Source organism: Leptinotarsa decemlineata, unplaced genomic scaffold (assembly GCF_025532065.1).
Source record: "Leptinotarsa decemlineata unplaced genomic scaffold, Ldec_3_MD MMD2_tig00026299_RagTag_RagTag, whole genome shotgun sequence".
Lineage (NCBI taxonomy): Eukaryota > Metazoa > Arthropoda > Insecta > Coleoptera > Chrysomelidae > Leptinotarsa > Leptinotarsa decemlineata.
The window spans coordinates 6,877,951-6,898,134 of record NW_027412676.1 but is presented as its reverse complement, the minus strand read 5'-3'; the positions used below and the strand labels follow the sequence as shown (position 1 = coordinate 6,898,134).

General features: G+C 34.1%; 1 protein-coding gene and 1 long non-coding RNA gene across 4 annotated transcripts in view; one reads left to right on the top strand and one right to left on the bottom strand.

Moving 5' to 3' along the window:
* The window catches only part of LOC111512304 (melanization protease 1), an 85,976-nt gene that overhangs the window by 13,733 nt on the left and 52,059 nt on the right, over positions 1-20,184 (bottom strand). Inside the window, exons 1-3 of one of the 3 annotated variants that reach the window (XM_074180786.1) lie at positions 13,273-15,231; positions 11,634-11,690; positions 6,716-6,821 (exon numbers count right to left, since the gene is read on the bottom strand). In XM_074180786.1, coding sequence (XP_074036887.1) covers positions 6,716-6,821; positions 11,634-11,690; positions 13,273-13,459 — 350 coding nt within the window. In that variant the 5' untranslated portion in view covers positions 13,460-15,231. Of the gene's footprint in view, positions 1-6,715; positions 6,822-11,633; positions 11,691-13,272; positions 15,232-20,184 lie in introns of those variants that run through there. The other 2 variants (XM_074180784.1, XM_074180785.1) reach the window with 2 other exon arrangements.
* LOC141484985 (uncharacterized) overlaps positions 1-20,184 on the top strand; it is a 28,758-nt gene that overhangs the window by 6,985 nt on the left and 1,589 nt on the right. The window lies entirely within an intron of this gene.

The following is a 20,184-nucleotide window of genomic DNA, read 5'->3' as shown; positions in this document are numbered from 1 at the left end:
TAAATTAATGCCCGTTAGTTCAATGTAATGTATGAAAATTAAAATAATATGTTATCTTTACAAGAAAAAATTGAAATTGTGCTAATTTGTGGTGGAAACACATTGCATCGACAAGTGGCTGATATTTTTAACGCAAGACATCCTGGTAGACATGTACAGCAATCCACTGTAAGTAGGATTTTAAAAAAATTTAAACTGACTGGTTCAGTTAAAAATACTTTTAAAAAACGTCATAATCCATCACGCAATAATGATGAGGTTCAGTTGGCTGTCTGCCTGGATGTTATCGAACAGGGAAAATCAAGTATTACCAATATTGTAGATAGAACTGGCGTTAAAAGAGAAAGCGTAAGAGCAATTTTACATAAAAATAAATTCAAACCCTACAAACCCAAATTTATAAATACTTTAAAGGAAAGAGACTTCGATGTTCGACTAGATTTCTCTTTCTGGTACCAAGGAGAAGTAGAATTAAACAGAAAATTTCCTCACAAAATCCTATGGACCGACGAAGCTACCTTCACATCGAACGGCGTAGTCAGTTCCCAGAATTGTAGGTGGTGGGCTCAGGAAAATCCTCATTTTGTGATAGAATGTCGGGACCAATATTCATTTAAAACAAATGTGTGGTGCGGTGTTTTAAATAATCAGGTAATGGGACCATTCTTTTCTAGACACAATTCAACTTCTCAGGATTATTTGCAATTTCTAAATACTGAGATCAGTGATATAGTGGACAATATGCCGGTTGAAATAAGACACAGTCTGTGGTATCAATGTGACAGGGCTCCTATTCATAGTTCAAAACAAGTCAAAGAGAAACTATTAGAAATGTTTAGGGGCAAAGTTATTGGGCGAAATATGGAGCAAATATGGCCGCCTAGGTCGCCAGATTTAACCCCACTAAATTTTTTCTTGTGGGGTTACTTAAAACAAATCGTTTATAAACAAAGACCTTTTCGTGACGTGAATCACCTAGAAACTGTTATTAGAAACTCTGTGAATATCAGCAACTTAATAAAAGATGTATCAAGAAGGACAATTATCTGCATAGAACGCGATGAAAGACATACAGAAATGTAGTGTATTTAATGTCGTGAGTCTTTTTTTCGTGTTTTTTTGCTATTAGGTATAGGTACATGTTTATTTTTAGTTCCTTTTAATTAAGATTAAATTCCACTGTATTTTTTGTTAAAAAAACAATAAACACTCTAAGATATTGTTTTCTAATGTTCCGTTTTGTTCTAATTCATATTGTGAGGCCATTTGCTTTGCATCAAGTTTGACAACTTTTATTTTTCAAAATTTGTTTTTAACATCAAAGAGGCTCTTAAAATATTATTATATTACAAAAAAAGAAATTTGGTGACGAGTTTAGTTAAAATAAATGATTTAGTACAGGTGTGCTTAAATTTTGATAAGTAGAAAAAGTAGAAATGCGGAAAAATAGTGAAAATATAAAATACTTATTATGGGTTTTAAACTTGGTGTGTGGGTATAAAATTACAAAAGAAAATGTTTTTATCCCCTGATATTTTTGGATATATTTTGAAGAATAACATCATTTTTCGATGTTTCTTTTCTTAAATGTCAATTTTGACAGGTTAAGGAAATCACGTGACCTATTTTGTAGACGCCATTTGACATCATTTCTTAAGCAAAATCTTCTGCCAAAATCAAATTTCACATAAAACGATAAATAAAAAAGTTTCCCATTTGATGCGGACTTTATCGGTGACACTGTATGAAGGGGTCAGTGTCAAGGCTATGAAGTCTCATCAGAGAGATCAAGCTAGATAATGAGCTCTGAAAAGGTCGCAGTGAATCAAGCCGTGGGCTAGCTCACCAACAATCTAATCTAATCCCCTTGTTCTCCGCATCGTCCATTTGTATATCACAAGTTTCATATCGTATAGGTATTATCTTCCATCACCCACTAGGGGGCTTAGAAAATCACAATAGGCACTTTCGTTCTGGAAGAAACGTGCCACTAATTTGATCATATGTTAAATGGAGCTGGGATGGGAGCATACTGACTTGAAATCTTAAATTTTCGTTCACTAGGTTAGTACCTGGCCGAACTAGTGGAGGTGGGAGGAAAACGTTTGTGCTATAGTGGGGAGCAGTAAATGAGGAAAGATAAGAATTTCATAACTTTCAAACAGACAAGAAGCTACCCCGATAGGGGTTAGGTTAGGTTAGGTCCAAAGTGAGTGGACCTATTCGGCCCTCCACCGAAACCTGCAAGGGTTTATTGTGGCGTACACCTATTCACACTCAACAGAATTAACCCAACTTCTTAATGAAGCCGATTAGTTTCTATGAGTGGTCTTTCTGATCGAATGGTAAGAGTACGGCTGTGCCGAACTCTGAAAACCTGATTCAGTCCCCAGCAAGGTAGGCACAAAGTATGTGCTCACCTGTTTCATTATTATCCAAACAGAGGCGACATACACTGTCTTTCGACAGTTCGAGTTTCTGCATATGATGATTCAAATGACACATAGTAGTTAATCCCTACTGTAGTCCAACAACTGTTTGCTATCAAGCTTCGAAAGGTGAATAAACGTCTTGGAGTGAGCCAACCCTGGAAGATTTTGCCAGAAGTCCATAAATCTTCTTGCCATCCAGGTATTCAATATTTTTTTGGCAAAGCCTAAAGCGATGCCAATGAAAGCTGCAGCACTCTCCTTTTCAAGGGAGTCAGCAGTCTCATTGCCTGGCCAGGAATCCAGACCAGAGACAATCTGTTAAGTCTTTCTATCGAGGAGAGTCGTTTTTGTCAATTTGCTATCAATTTAGACGTCTCGGTGGGAGCCAAGAGCTTCCAACGCCGCTTGACTGTCCGAGAATATTTTTATTGACTTGTGTATGAGGTTGGATTCGTCCAATCTCTCCGCACACAATTCAATAGCATAAATTTCCGCTTGAAATACAGTCGCGTATGTCCCTAGGCAGGTTGATATCTTTGCCCTGGGTCTGCGACTGAAAACACCTGCACCAGAATCTGAAGGTGTTTTTGATCCATCTGTGAACCAACAACTATCTATACTATATCTACAAATGGAGACTGTATATAAAAGCTATATAAAAGCAAACTTCAAAATAATTGGTCACTGTAATCTAATATATAAAAATGGATGTTTGTTGGTTGGTTAGTAAGTGATAAACTTCTACATCGCTCAACCGATCGTGATGAAACTTGACATGTATAAGTAATTTTTCATAGAGAAGGTTTTTAGACTATCAATTTTTCTGTAACTCGCCACTAGATGGCGCTTTAGAACAATTTTTTGAAAGCACTGTTCTATAACGCTGCGCACGCCTAAGTTCGTTGATTCTGATTTTGTCAAAACATTGGAACAGCAGCGATACAGCAACATAGTACTAATTAGTACTACAATTACCAAATTCTACACGGGCGAAGCCGCGGGCAACAACTAGTCTGTTATATTTTGGGCGCAGATGCCTTGCATATGGTTTTAGTGTCAATTTTTTATTTGAATAATATTTATTGGTGAAATTGGTTCAAGATATACAGGCTGATTCACGGTGGATGGCACATTAGACGTTTCTGGTGAACCAGACAACGGATCACTTTGAAAATTTAATGGAGGGCATATTCGGACATTCTCTAGCCAACTAAAATATTTTCGACAATGCGGTGTTGCCGCTTCTATTAGAAAGCAGTAGCAACTTTGATTTTTCAAATGGAACACTCTATATGTAATATTATTTTTGGAATCTCCAACGATTGCCCGACAACTTTTCTTGATATTTCCCTATACCTATCTGTTACCGTTTTCGAAATAAAAATTCATTTCAATTTTTTTCTTCGAAAATCATGACTTCTAAAAATGCCGATATCTTTCAGTTAAGAAGTACTATGATATCGAAATTTGGTTTGGAGTTAGGTGATACTTGGACACTTCCCACACGTCAGCCTAATCTCCGTTACTTCAATACAGGGTGGTAAAAAAATACAGTTTTTTCGTTTGCTTGAAAAAGTTGCTGAAATTTGATTATTTCAAATGGAACACCCTGTATATTATTGAAAATTCGGAAAGCTGCTGAAATTTGCTTTCTTTCTATGTATATCATACCTATACCTAACTAGTCAAGTTTCGGACTTATGAACATTTATTTGTGAAAATGTCCCTTCAGAATGGTATTTCCATTCGGTATTTGGTAAGCAGGCCATGATTACTATTTGACAGTAGCGTTGTGACATTCTCCTAATAATATCGACATTTTAGTCACTTCAGAAGTTGCAAATACCTTCAAAACGATGGAACAAAACTATTCAAACGAAGTTCTTATGAATTTGTTTATTATTTTTGGACAGTGTGACAAAATTATCAGCAGTACATGTAGAAAGTTCAATGAAATGTATCCGAATCTACCGCCAATGAACCTCAAGAAATTTATACGAATTTAGAACAATTTCAATATGTTTGGATAAACTTTAAAAAAGCACCAAGAAACTTGAAATTGGAAATACTGATATGAATAATTATAAAAAAGTAAAACAATCATGTGGAATATTTCAAAATATGTTCGAATCGCTGGCCGTTCACTTCCAAGCACTTTGAAATGCGGGTGTTGACTGCTTTCGTGGTGGCAGATCTGATATCATTGGGATCCAAATCTTCAAATGTTTGGGCAATCCTTTCTAACAATTCATCTCTCGAACGCACGGGTATTTTGTAAACTTTTTCTTTAAACATTCCCCACAAATAAAAATCTAATGGATTGAGATCGGGTGATCTCGCTGGCCAATTCCATGGTCCCAAGCGCCTCATCCACCGATCGTCAAATAGTCTATCCAGTTCTGCGCTCACTTCTCTTGTGCAATGTGCAGGAGCTCCGTATGGCTGGTACCAACAGTTTCGATAATCTTCGAGTGGCAGATTATCCACGAAACTGTCTACAGTATTCTCCAAAATATTCAGGTAGCTTCTGGATGTTAATGACTCCTCGTATATCACGTACCTCAATTTGTTGTCCATCAACATGCAGAAGACATTAAAACTAAATTTTTCTTGAAATCCGGCTTCTTTTGTGATGTGAGGATTTTCACTGGACCAATAATGACGATTTTTTCTATTGAAAATCCCTTCTCTCGAAAATTTCGATTCATCAGTCCAAATAATTTTATTTAAAAAAAGTGGATCTTCTTGAATGCGTGTCAACAACATTTCACAAAATTCTACTCTCTGTTGAGGATCTTGAGGCTTCATTGCTTGAATTTTGGTGAATTTATAATCATGCATTTTATGTCTTCGCAAGATTCTTTGAACCGATGAATATTTTATACCCAAATCTTCTTCAGCACTTCTTATCGATGACTCGGGAAATGCGTGAAAATATGCTAAGACATTAATCTGGTTGTCTTCGAAAGTTACGGGTCGAGGCAAGTTTCTTGGTGCTTTTAAAGTTGATCCAAATGCATTGAAATTGTTCTGAATTCGTATAAATTTCTTGAGGTTCATTGGCGGTAGATTCGGATACATTTCATTGAACTTTCTACATGTTCTGCTGATAATTTTGTCACACTGTCCAAAAATAATAAACAAATTCATAAGAACTTCGTTTGAATAGTTTTGTTCCATCGTTTTGAAGATATTTGCAACTTCTGAAGTGACGAAAATGTCGATATTATTAGGAGAATGTCACAACGCTACTGTCAAATAGTAATCATGGCCTGCTTACCAAATACCGAATGGAAATACCATTCTGAAGGGACATTTTCACAAATAAATGTTCATAAGTCCGAAACTTGACTAGTTAGGTATAGGTATGATATACATAGAAAGAAAGCAAATTTCAGCAGCTTTCCGAATTGTCAATAATATACAGGGTGTTTCATTTAAAATAATCAAATTTCAGCAACTTTTTCAAGCAAACGAAAAAACTGTATTTTTTTACCACCCTGTATTGAAGTAACGGAGATTAGGCTGACGTGTGGGAAGTGTCCAAGTATCACCTAACTCCAAACCAAATTTCGATATCATAGTACTTCTTAACTAAAAGATATCGGCATTTTTAGAAGTCATGATTTTCGAAGAAAAAAATTGAAATTAATTTTTATTTCGAAAACGGTAACAGATAGGTATAGGGAAATATCAAGAAAAGTTGTCGGGCAATTGTTGGAGATTCCAAAAATAATATTATATACAGAGTGTTCCATTTGAAAAATCAAAGTTGCTACTGCTTTCTAATAGAAGCGGCTACACCGCATTGTCGAAAATATTTTAGTTGGCTAGAGAAAGTCCGAATATGCCCTCCATTAAATTTTCAAAGTGATCCGTTGTCTGGTTCACCAGAAACGTCTAATGTGCCATCCACCGTGAATCAGCCTGTATGTATCCATCTTGAATCAATCAGAAAACGCAAATACCAAAATATGTGCATTCATTCTGATAACTGACCAAGATATACACAGACATTAAATCAGATAAGTTTCGTTTACCTAAAAGTAAACTCAGCCTAATCTACCTACGTACACATTTAACTTTGGCACATGCAAGTCATGATAATATTTTTGCATCCAGATTACCACCGTCCAATATAACTAACAGCCGAACCAAAGACCTACTTTCATCTCACATTGACAATCTTTAGAGAATAATGGTGGAAGAATTACTAATTTACAGTACTAATTTTTCGTTGGAATACTATTACAAAAAAGTATTGAATTTGAGAATATACTCACAGTTTATGATGTTTTCCTACTCCAATGCAATGCGCAGCAGTCAAGACATACGTCTCTGTTATTATGGTACCACCACACAAGTATTCTATGAAGTCCACTCTTTTTTCTGAAAAATTGTCGTGAAATATATGTATAAATTTGAGAGAAAACAACGTCTCAATCAGATTACAACTGATGAACTATAGGTATCGTATAGGACTTTATGTAAGTCCACAATACAGGAAACATTTCATTTGAGTACGTTCTTCGTGAAATAGCACCAAACTTTTGGTTTGATAAAGGAAATTAAATATAATAGACTTCTAAAATATTTTAAATCAGTATCGTTCACTTAGAATTGTTATTTGCTACTGTATGATAGTAACATTTACAATAAACAAATACATTTATACGGAAGGTGAATTTTTATTCAGTCGCCGTGTAAAATCAATTACAAATAAGTTCACATAATTCGAATCCGTTATTTGATTAAACTGCTGAGTATTTGACATGATACAAAAATAAACAATAAATTATTTCGATTTTGTGACATGTATGGATGAAAAAAAATGGTGATCAACTCGCAAGCTTTTGATCATTGTGATTTAAATCACTTTGACAATTCCGACAACATCACTTCTCTTGAATTCGTTATGTAACTAATACGAACAGAATAATGGAGTAATAAATTTTCAAATTATAAGTACTCTTCAACAGAGTTTTCATTTGTTACAATTAACGGGAAACCCATTCTAAGCATATTTAAATCCCATTGCTTTTAATGAAATATTCCTTTCGTCAGTTTGTGGGAGTATATCTGGATGAACATCTCTTTTGGAGATTCCATTGCCAACAATTATCTTCCAAACTCAATTCTTTGAAATATCTCTTTATTAATTTACGATGTTCTAGAAGTGAAATAGATGGTGAATGTTTATTATGCCAAAGTTGAATCGATACTCAGATATGGCATTTGCTTATGGCGCAATGCACCTGGTGCGAAAGATATTTTCATTGCACTGCATAAAAACGAAATTTGAGATGTATCGCGAACAGAGAATCGTGTAGATCTATTTTCAAAACATTTCTTGTTTTGACGCTTCCATGTCTCTTCATTTTTGAAACGTGTGTCCATGTTTTCGAAAATAGGAACACTTTAATTCGCAATTCAGATATTCATGGTTATGGAACAAGAAATATGCAACATTTTAATGCAAATTTAGCAAAAAGAAAAATAAATTCACATGCTCCTGATCATTTAGGCCTCAAAATATTTTTCCCCAGAAGAATTGAGGTATATAAATAAATTGTCTTCATTTAAGAATGAGTTGCAGAACTTTTTAATGGAAAAATGTTTTTAAAGTATATGTGATTTTATAAAAAAAAAATCATAATATGTGATTAACTATGTGTGATGTAAATTTCAGTGTTAGTGTATTTTAACCTTTTCTTTTTTGATGTAAATTTTTATTTTATTTTAATGAACTAATGTACCTGCCATTTGACAATTCCAATACATGTATAAGCCATGTCGAAAAATGGAAATAAATATCCATTGATTGATTCCTTGGTCAATTTTCTTAATAATGTCAATAGTTTACATCAAACTATTAAAAATTCAATGATCTTTTGCACACTCACGAACGCCAGATTTAGTCTGAGTTGGTCTGGGTTCATTTAAAAGTTCTTTTCAACAAAATATAATCAACACTGAAATGGGCGCCATTCAACTTGTGGCACTATTAGGAAAACTGTGAAATTGAATAGGACATTATGATGGGAATGTATTGCGTGGAGTTTGGTCCTTAACTAATCGCATAAACGGTGAAATATCAAAATTCAAACGTGTATATTCAATTCATGCATGAACAAATACTCATTATAGAGGTTGAAATATTTTGGAACAACTTAATTTTTGCAAGATCAAATTACATCTTCGATAAAAGACGCCTATCCATAGTACTTGGCATCATACAAAAGTTGAAATAAAGTATCTTGGACTGAAATAATATTACAAGTCAAAAGTACATTACTTATGCGTTCTGGCCTTATCAGTTCTCTCAGAATGGCAGTACCATTGTTGTCTTCTTATAAGAAGCACAGCATGAACAAGTTGGACACCACCAAGGACGGTCTTCAAAATTGAAGAAAAATGAAGGGGCAGAAAAATATGAACATCAGCTTATGCCATAATGGGGTGTTTAGTTTCACTTTTGCTTTAAATAGTGATATATATTTTTTTGAAGGTGATTGACAATGTTTCATGATGAATTTCATTAGTTCAGACTTGCATTGTCTGATATTATATAAAATGATTTGAAATCCCTGTAAGAATTATTAAAAAAAAAGAATTAAAAATGAATAGCTGAAAATAACAACTATATTAAGCAAAAAAAACCTGAAATGAAATACAAGTAAAAATAGAACAATTGATCAAAAACTAAAAATAAAAATTTGAGGGATTGCGAGCCAAATAACTTCACGACGTTTGGATTGTTAATATCCACAATCGTCTTCGGGCGATGACTGGACTAATTTCTCCGAGAGATGACTATTTATGTGTCATTCGAGTACTTATCTCCGCTTCCTTTTTTCCGCTTCACCGGTTTAGTGGGAGATAACTGTTTGGCGAAATATAGATAAATTTTCTTAAACTTCTAGTTTCTCATCATATATTAATTTTTCGCAATTATTGTTATATGTACCAATTTTATGATAGTCTCATTATGCTTGTATTATCAAAAAAACTGTATATGTATTGTAACTGTATATGTTTATGTATTGTGACTTGCTGCAAATGTTTTCAACATAACGTAGTTAAATGAAGTATCTATCTATCATCATTTAGAATACTTAGAATACGTTTCAGTTGGGCTTATAATTCATTTCCGCAATTTTCCGCTTGATTATGGGTTTTTTCATATGTTGCGTATCTCTATGCTAGCTTGGCTGAATACATTGTTGGACAACATGTATGTGATTTCTCTGAATTACCCTGTGTATGATTTCAGTTTGGGATAACTCGATGTTGTGTTGATGGGTCCAAACATGCTCTGCTATTCCTGATTTGCTGGTTTCTCCTCGCTGTCTGTGTTTCTTGTGCTCGGCAATGCGAACATTCAATGACCTCTTAGTTTCACCGATATGGGATTTTCCGCACTCACAGGGTATCCGATAAATGCAATTCTTGGAATCGCAGTCCGCGTTTGGTGGCCTGGTTTTCGTGAGGCTGCTACGGATAGTGTCTCCGGATCTGAAGCAGGTTCTGATCCAATTCTTCTTATACTTTCCGATAATCCTGTGACGTAGGGAAGTGCAAGCAATGGTTGTATTTTATTTCACAATTATTTCATTTCAGGTTTTTTTTTGCTCAATATAGTTGTTATTTTCAGCTGCTCATTTTTAATTTTTTCTTTTTTATTAGTTATTTCAGGGATTTCAAATCATTTTATATAATATCAGACAATGGAAGTCCGAAATTATGAATTCAGAATATACAGGGTGTTTCACTTTCGATACTCACCATTGGGATCTCGGAAACTATGAGAGATACGAAGATGGTTAAATTAGCGCAAAGTTGCGCATTTACCTGACTAACAATATGCCGTTGAGAAAGTTCTGAAACTCCTAGTATATCCGGAAAATGGTTTTTATTTTTTCTGGCTTTATTTTTCGAAGGATTCGAAAATAAATTGCACTTCCACATTGTCACTTTTTCCCTGCTACATAATGGTGTTTTCAGATTTGCTATCCGACGTTTCATTTTCCGGCGACCGTCATCAACTTTGTTTTCTTATGGGCGCTACATTGGATTCTTTCTGTTTTGATTTAACTCATTCCTTGGGATGTAACCACAAATTCACGAATGTAAACGATATGGAAATCTTGCACTATTCAACGAAGGGTTGCAAACTCAATTATTTGGAATACTTGGAAATTTATAAGCATACACATTGCAGGTGCAACCTGTTAAATGATCAAATCGATCTAGTTTACTCACCGGTTTTTAAATAGGCGTATCCACATTGTCACAGGTAAATAAAATTATTCAGGTATTCACTTAAGTTAAGTACCTCTGTCGTTACCTACAGTGGTGTTATAGTTTAGTTTAATGTATACATTTGAAAATGTCCGCAGTAATGTTAGTTACAATTAAAAGTGGTAAAGACAAGTTTCAATTCTCATTTTTCATGATGATTTCCTACCACATAGTAACGGCTACATCCACAATTTATTGAAGTTCTAAGAACTGTGTCCCCTTATTCCTTTTTAGAACCACTTTGGCACATATGCCTTCGCAGGAAATATATCAAACTAAAGCTTTCTTCAAGTGGTGTCCTGTATGAGATGTAACTTCATTTGCATTCATCTGAATAATTTTAGAAAATAAAAGTATGTTAACCTAAACGCTACAAGTTAGTCAGTAGTCTGAATAATAAAAAAATCAAATACTTATCTTATTTTGGATTTTTTTTGAAAATGATGCATCCTAAGTTATTACCTAATACAATTAGAAGAAATTTTACAAAACGGTTTGAAAAAAGTGAATTCAAATTCACTCATTACTTATATGAACATACTACAAAAGCATCAAATTAATTGAATATGTAAAATCAAACAAACATCTTCGTATCATTCATTCTGCATATTTTCGAATTCAATTTTTCCCCATTGACCTGAAATCCACCCACATAGTATGAGTATTCAATTAGTTTGAAATATTAGTGATACAGTAGTATCGGTCTTCGATAAAGTCGCAAAAACAATGACTAGTCAGCAACATTCTGGCGTTTCTATTGAGTTGATCCAAAATATTTTTTGATGGGGAATTACACGATTCAATTGATGGTTGATATTTAGTTCATTCACTCTATGACAAGACTGAAATTACTCGAATTCAGTTTTATTCATAATGTATATTAGATATCAAACCATTTACGTTTATATCCTAACAATGCCATCCATGGAAATTGTCCCAAATCAGCAATGTCTCCTCCTGAAACAACATTTCATAAATATACGATTGGTTTCTATACACGTAATCCTACAACTTATATATGAAATACTGAGTGTCCAGTGAATATTGTTGACAATAGAATTCAGGTGATCATTGGCACAAGATGGCGGTATAAAACTCAGCGATAACAAAAATCCATTTTGCATTGAGAAAACTACAAAATATCTTGTACCAATATATTGAATATATTCCGAAGAGGTGCATATGACAAGCCCAAATTCGGGTAAAAATACCAAACCCTTGCCTGTCATGTGAGACCTACGATGTTGTAGGTACGTACGTGTGACAATTTCCGACGGAAAACAACAGCTAACCCACCTAATGTCTCACAGGATTCTTTTCAGTATATAAAATTTCAGTAATATGACTAAAGTATGGATAACACTAATACTAAAATCGAAAAGATTATTATTAGAAATTTCTGAGATAGATAATGAAGAACAAACGATGAATAAAAGATCAGAACTGAACAATCTCAGTGAAATTCATGCATTCATTTTGAAAAATGAATAAAAAACTCATATCACCCTCTATTCGAAGTTTTTCTCCATGATTTAAAAATATGTCATGTGTATATTTTTTCTGTTTTGATTTAATTTTTTTTTTCATTCTCACGATAGTAAGTAGAACGTATTAAAGGTGTCCTGAGAAGGCAATGAACATTGCCGAATGCTCGACATGTACCAAAGATTTTATCTCTTATTAACTCTTATTGATTGAAAAATGTGTGGCTGAAAACCATGTTTGACTGGCAGAAAACAATAAGTCTCAATTGAAATATATTATAGTTTTTTGACTTGGCTGAAATATATATTTTTGGGGGAGAAAGGTTTTGACTTTCTACTTCTCCATCTTCAAAAAAAAGTGGATATCTTCCAAAGAAAAGAAGGAAGCAATCAATATAAAAAAATTAACTCTGGAATAAAAAGCCCTCTCAAAACATTTACTTCCATATAAATGTTGAATTACACGAAAGAAAAATACTTTTATATGAACACTGAATTATACAAAAACACTTTTTTCTATTCAGTTTGTATTCCAACCATTCGTTACGGAATTGAATCAGATATCAGACGTATAATTTCACTTACATAGAACACATCCTTAATGATGGACATCCGATGTTTCGGAATAAGACACTTGCTCAATTGCCTCTTCAGCACCAATCTAGATACCATTATAAAATAAAGCATTCAATTCATTCATAAAATTACGACTTTATGTCACGAATGATTCATGTCATCGATGACAGTATAAATGATATTCATTCGCCTACTTGATTAAATCCAATCCATAGGAATCTTATTTTGAATTGACAGGGGTAGAGAATAACTTTTGGGAAAGAAAGGTTTTGGCTTCCTACTTCTTTCTCTATCTTTATATAATAAATTTCAATAAATTGACTCTATAGGTTCAAAGATTTGTAGATCATGCAAAGAAGTAACTTTCAGATACTAAGGCAAATGTTTTATGCCGAAACATTTTATGTCCACTAGTAAGGATTACAGTGGAATGACTTTGGAAGAATCCTATATTTTTACACGCTTTATATTAGCTTCACCTGTATGTATATGTTTGTTTGTAACTCCCCTTTTCATTTCATATCGGGATTTGTATTTGACAGAATTATCGACATTATTGCTTGATATATTCGCGGGCAGATGGCGCTGTAAGTAACCTCCTGGATATATCAACATTATTGCTTCATCTATTCGCAGGCAGATGGCGCTGTACGTAACCTCCTTCATTATGTAAGGATTTAACAATGCATCCTTGATATAATTCGAACTCACTTTATATGTATTTCTTCATTTGAAAAAATTAACCTCCTTTGCGCGCCTGCTGCCTTGGGCTTGGTAGCTGATTTTCAGACTCCCTCTCCGGAATCGGAAAATATCAATGGTGATTTTTCTAAACAAAGTTTAGATAAAATAAATATGGTTTAAAAAGACTAAAAAAACGCTTTCACAGCATACGAAACTAAAAAATGAAAAATGAATATAGTATAAAAAACTAAAAAACACTCTTTTAAAGAACTAAAAAGTTAAAAAAAATTAAAATAAGCTCAAAACAATAACGAATGAATCATACTAGTATTATGGTGAAAAAAGTGTGGGCGCTTTGTGCTATATTTTCTGTATATCAAGCGCCTGTCTCCAAATGTTTTTGAACCAGATGCATCAGCTGGAATTTTATTATTGGTGTTATTTGTTTTCAATATCATAAAGAAAATTCCGGGGGTATTTTGAGATTACTCATTTTGTTTTTGAAGTGTGAAGATGTGGTTGTTATATTTTTTTTTTGATATGTTGTTGTCCGGGTTGAACCGCGTCTGTAATTTTCATCTTTTCGACTCCTGCTTTAGCGCCATTTTCAAGAATCACTTGAAACTATACTAACATGACTCGAGGACGAGGTCGCAATCTCCTTTGCCCCCAAGTCTCGTCACTAGCTCTTTGCTTGCTGTGTTCAGCTCTAAGTTCGCACTGGTCACTTTGCTGTTCGAGGCCAATATTTATATTGTTGGCCAGGCATAGAGAGGTAGAAGTACTGTGGCAGGTATCCGGCCTGCTAGACCTGAGTTATTTTCAGGTATCTTGCGTGACAACCATGATCTTCATGCTTGTGGTAGTCTCTGCGAATCATCCCGCTTGTTAAGGCAGTTGGGACGTTTTTCAATTTTCATTGCTCCGTAGCAATGATCTTAGTGTTTTCGAAACTTATTTTTTCTACTCCCGTACGTGAAATAGTACTTTCACACACCGTTCACGAATCGTAAAATGTAATTTCACGCCCTTGTGCGTGAAATTATTTTTACGCCCTAGGGCGTGAAATAAACCCATAAGAATAACATGGTACATTCAAGTGTTTTTATTACCAGTGCGTGAAATATACTCATAAGAAATACATTGTAGTCTGTCCATAAGACCTAAAACATGAATATTTCGCTGATAGGCGAAATATTCATGTATTTATTGCGAGCAGCAATAAATCATAAATAAACTGTCAAAATAGCTTGATCATTATTGTTGTGAGCTCATTGTTGAGAGTTCATTATTAATATTTTAACATTATATTATAATGGATTCTGATCATTCAGATATACGAAGTACCCCGCCGGATGTTATGGATGCCGCCAATGAGGCTAGTAAGACTTTATTACCCCAAAAATCATTGAGCGTGTATGAAAATACGTATGAGAAATTCATTGCATGGAGGAAAACAAAGAATATCAATTCATTTTCTGAAAACGTAATATTAGCATATTTGTCAGAATTATCCAAGAACTTTAAGGCAGCAACACATTGGAGTAATTTCTCAATGCTAAAAAGTACCATCAGCATTAAAAAAAAACATAAATATTGACTATCCTAAGGTACGTGCTTTTTTAAAAAGGAAGAGTGAGGGATACGTTCCCAAAAAATCCAGAGTTTTGGAGAAAGAACAAATACTGAAGTTTATACAAGAAGCTCCTGACGAAAAATTTTTATTGACCAAGGTAAGCTTAATGTCTCAAGGTAGTATTAAATAAATAGAAAATAATATCTATAAATAAAGTAGATCCTAATAAGTATAGTTGGCCAAATCAGATATATTATCTATAGTCTATTTCAAAAGAGTGTAGAGTAATAAATCATGAAGTGTCATAAAATTTGCCTGAATTTCGTTGTCGTCCATGGGCGTAGGCAAATCTTAGGATTATTAAACTTAATAATTAAAGTAAATTAAAAATTACAGACATAGATAATAATAAAAGGCCATTTTTGGGAAGTAATTTGGTCTAAAACTAAGTACCTACATGTATTTAGGTAAGTAAAATTTCTTAAAAAAATATTAAGATTAATTTTAGTGGTTCTTGTAAACTTATTTAATATGCAATTTGGGTTCATATACTTGAGCATGATTTCTCAAAAAAGGGTTAACACTTAGTTCCGAGGTGCCATGTCATTATAATAATCCCTTTTTGACCCTGCCCACCAATCATGCAATACCTATTAAACCCAGGTAATTAAGAAAAAGGGTTTAAATATATTGTAATGGTGTCTTAAACATTCGAGTTATAATAGTAATTGTTACTACACCAATTAAACGTACAGTGATATTGTGATATAGAAATAGTGAAAAAGTTATAAAATGGGGACATTTACTCCAAAGAAAAGAAGTGTAAAAAATTCTCCGCTATCTGTTTGCGAAAAAGTTATAATTTTAAATGTATATGATTGCATAAAACACGATCACCCTAGTTTGTCTGTGCAAGAAAGTGTTGAGCGATGTGCCCGAATGACTGGAATTGGACAGTCCACGATTTTTAAATTATTGCGAGAAAGAAAGATATCAGGCCAGGTAAGTCCATGCAAGAGAAAATCAGGAAGACCAATAAAAATCTTAGATGAAGACACCAAATGTGACATTCGAAGAAAAGTTCATTCGTTTTATTTTAAAAAGGAAATACCCACTCTTGAAAAAATATTTATCGAGATAAGCCAAGATAACGATATTCCTTTGATATCCAGAAAACTTTTATGGAAAACTTTAAAAAGTATGAATTTTGCCTGGGAAAAGCACAATCGAAAGGCACTATTACTGGAAAGTGATGAAATTGTTTGCTGGAGACGAAAATATTTGACAACTATAAAGCAGTACCGCAGAGAGCAAAAGAAAATTTTTTATCTTGATGAGACGTGGATAAACGAAGGTTATATAGTCAAAAAAATGTGGCAAGATAAAAATATAACAAGTTCTCGCCAAGCTTTCATAGAAGGCCTTTCGACGGGTATTAAAGTGCCTTCGGGAAAAGGGAAGAGGCTTATAATTGCTCACATTGGAAGCGAAGACAGATTTTTAAAAGAAGGTTTGTTAAGCTTTGAGTCGTGCCGGACGGGAGATTATCATGAGGACATGAATTCGGATGTCTTCGAAGACTACTTCGGGGAAATGTTAAAATTTCTTTCAGCTGATTCGGTCGTGGTTATGGATAATGCAAGCTACCATTCAAGGCGCTTAGAGAAGGTACCAACTTCAGCTTGGAGAAAGCAAGAAATTATTAACTGGCTGTCAAATAAAGGTATTCAGTTTGAGACGAATTCAGTAAAGAAGGAACTACTAGCCATAGTAAAACAACATAAATCTCGCTTCATGAAATATGCCGTAGAAGATGTAGCAGAAAAGTATAAAGTAACTGTGCTGCGCCTACCGCCATATCATTGCGAATTAAATCCTATAGAACTTATATGGGCACAAGTTAAAGGATATGTTGCAAGGCACAATACCACATTTAAAATGAAAGATGTCAAGGTATTGTTTGATCAAGCCATTATGGAAATCACATCAGAAAACTGGCAAAAAGCAATCCAGCATGTTGTAAAAGAGGAAGATAAAATGTGGGAACTGGACAACTTGGTCGATCAGGTGGTTGACCCTATAATTATAACACCAGGGGATGATGACAGTTCTTCGGATGAAGACTATACTGATGTAGAATAATTTAATTGAATTGTAAATATACTGTAGCGGGATAAGCAATCTGGACAGAGACCAGTGTATCAGTGACAGTGACACTTTTGCTTAGGTTAGGGTTTAGAATTAAGGGTAGTCTGAATAATTATTTTCTCGGAAGGTTCTCGAAAATTGTACCTAGTAATCTCTAGAACATTCAATTAGGGTATAAATAGAGTGTTGTTAAACGTTAAGGGAAGTTCACAGTTTTAGTATTGTTCAAGTGTCAAATTGTAATAACGTATCCAGTAAAGTTCTTGTCGTTTTTGTGAATAAATTGATTTAAAGTCCCCACAAGTGTTTCAATACGTAAAGTTCGTTCGTGTGTGTTTGTGAGTATTTCCCGATTTCGGTTCGTATATATTTTATTGTTACATTTTATATTTTTTTAATAACACTGTTCTGCTGTATATTAAATTTTTATTTCCTTTAATATAATTTTTATGAATGCATATTCTTTTGGCAATTATCCCACTAGCGCGCCTCTGGCTCAGTATTTATCCGTCGATAACAATGGACAAATCCCTTAAAACAGGGTGATACCTACCTGCTCTTTATGAAACGACATAATTTTGCAATGCGGACTAGGGAAGTGACAGAATTTATTGACGGATCACCCTGTAGCGCTTTTGAATACTTAATGAGATTTTATTACTCTACACTCTTTTGAAATAGACTATAAAACTATGTTTATGTGATATCTAACTATGATCTTCTAAATTATTTTAAATTGGGCGTTGAGAATCGCGTTTTCACACATATATTTGTAAATACGAATGGTTCAGCGGTAGTGCGTCGGCCTCGCGCGCCCAAGGACCTGGGTTCGATTTCTGACAGCCATAATCTTTTTTTCATTTCTATATTGTAATTTCTTTTTCTTTTAGGTTATACTAATATTTGGACTTGCTAGAGCTCTTAGAAGAGATGAACTGTATAAACTGAAATTAGATGATATTGAAGATTTAGGTACAATACTCATAGTAAACGTCCATGATACAAAAACCAAAATCTCAAGAAAATTTACCATCACGGAACATCTTGAATTATACCGAAAATATACGGCAATCCGTACGCAAAAATACGCAGAAAAAAAATTATTTATTAATTATCAAGGTGGAAAATGTACCGGCAGATCGTTGGTATAAATAAAATTGGTAAAGTTCCTTCGGTAATCGCAAAATACCTAAATTTACCTCATGTTGAACAATATACAGGCCTCTGTTTTAGGCGGTCATCCGCCACGTTATTAGTAGAAGTTATTAGTAGAAGAACAATATACAGGCCACTGTTTCAGGCGGTCATCCGCCACGTTATTAGTAGGCGATTTGCTTACCTTAAAAAAACATGGAGGTTGGAAATCCTCTGCAGTGGCAGAGCATTATATAGAAAACTCAATTACTCAGAAAATTGATGTGGCAAATAAAATTTTATCGCCTCAAAATCAAATTTCCTCAGCCCCTATCGCCACTACTTCTATCATCTCAACTTCCAAGTCAAGAAACACACTAATAGAAAAATCAAATGCTGCAGGTGTAAGTTTTGGAATGGTCACAGGTTCCAATATTACTATTAATAATCATTATTATTCCACATCAGAATGAAAACCAAAAATAATAATCTCAGTATAAGAATTAATTGTTAATTTTATAATATAGGTACTTACTAATTATTCTGAAATTCAATAAAGCTCTTTAAACTAATGGTGCTTAATTTTCTCTGTATGGTCGTAGAAAAAGTATAGTGTGCAACATGTGCGTGAAGACTTTTTTATACTCGCGTTGTTTGCGACACTCGCCTGAGGGCTCGTGTCGCAAATTCCACGCTTGTGTAAAAAAGTCGATTTCACGCACTTGTTACACAATATACTATTGTGGCCTGTTTACTGGTGGTGTTTGGAGAGAGATGATGCTGGGTTTGATTTTTGAACAGCTAGTTCATGTTCATAGACTCTGTCGAAAAATCTGGCCGATGTAAGTTCTGGGACAGTTGGAACATGATGTTTAATATATGCCATGTGCTTCATTGTGTATCGTGTCTTTGGGTATTCTCAAAAGAGTGAAAATTTGGTTGTTAGCTGTGAATACTGTCTTTACGTGATGTTTCTTCAGAATTCAACTCACTTTGTCAATAACTCCATGGATGTAAGGAAGAAAAGCTTTTGTCTGGTTGGTCTGTTCCTCGGGTAACTCGTGGGGTGTGGTTTGTGTTTGCTGTCGTTGGATGGGTCTTTGTATTTGCGAGATGGGATAGTTGTTTTGGTGGCTTTGAGTTCGTAAAGTTCCTTGGATTTGCGGTTGTCAGTGAGTTTTATAGAACGATGTATGAGGGAATTCCGTTTTGAAAAACGGCATTATGCATCAAATTTTATTATCATTTGCCAATTCTGGTTAAAGAAGGTCACCAGAAATATTTTCAAAAATCGTTTTATGGATCAGCTTCGTGATATCGAACCTTATTTTTTCATTACATGTCTTCAGAATCAGTTTTTTCAAGTATTTTGTACATTGTGTGTAATTAGTATGCTTATGTGCATATGTACATACCTGTATTAGTAAGATTAGTTGATATTAAAGACTGTGATAGTTTTCAGATTTAACATTTATCTATTTATTATTTTGTAGTACCTATTCTATTTTTTGCCTGTGAAGCTAAATTATGAGGTTATGAGGTTTATCTAGCTATCTGATTTGTAAAAAATCGACAGTGTTTGCAAATTAAGAAGATAGTGCCCTACATTGTGTATCGCTTGGAGGTCAACCAGTGTAGGTTAGGCAACTAGTGATTTCATGTGATGTTATCCTAATCCACATGCAATCAAATTATTGAGATTCAAGTGTTTTCTTCAATCTTCGATATCTTCGTCTCTTTGGATAGATAAATTTCAAAGTTATGCATATGGAGAATAGAAACTTTACGCTGGATATAGAAAATGTGGAGTCATTTTTCCACATGCTTTCTAAGGTATTTTCATTCAACA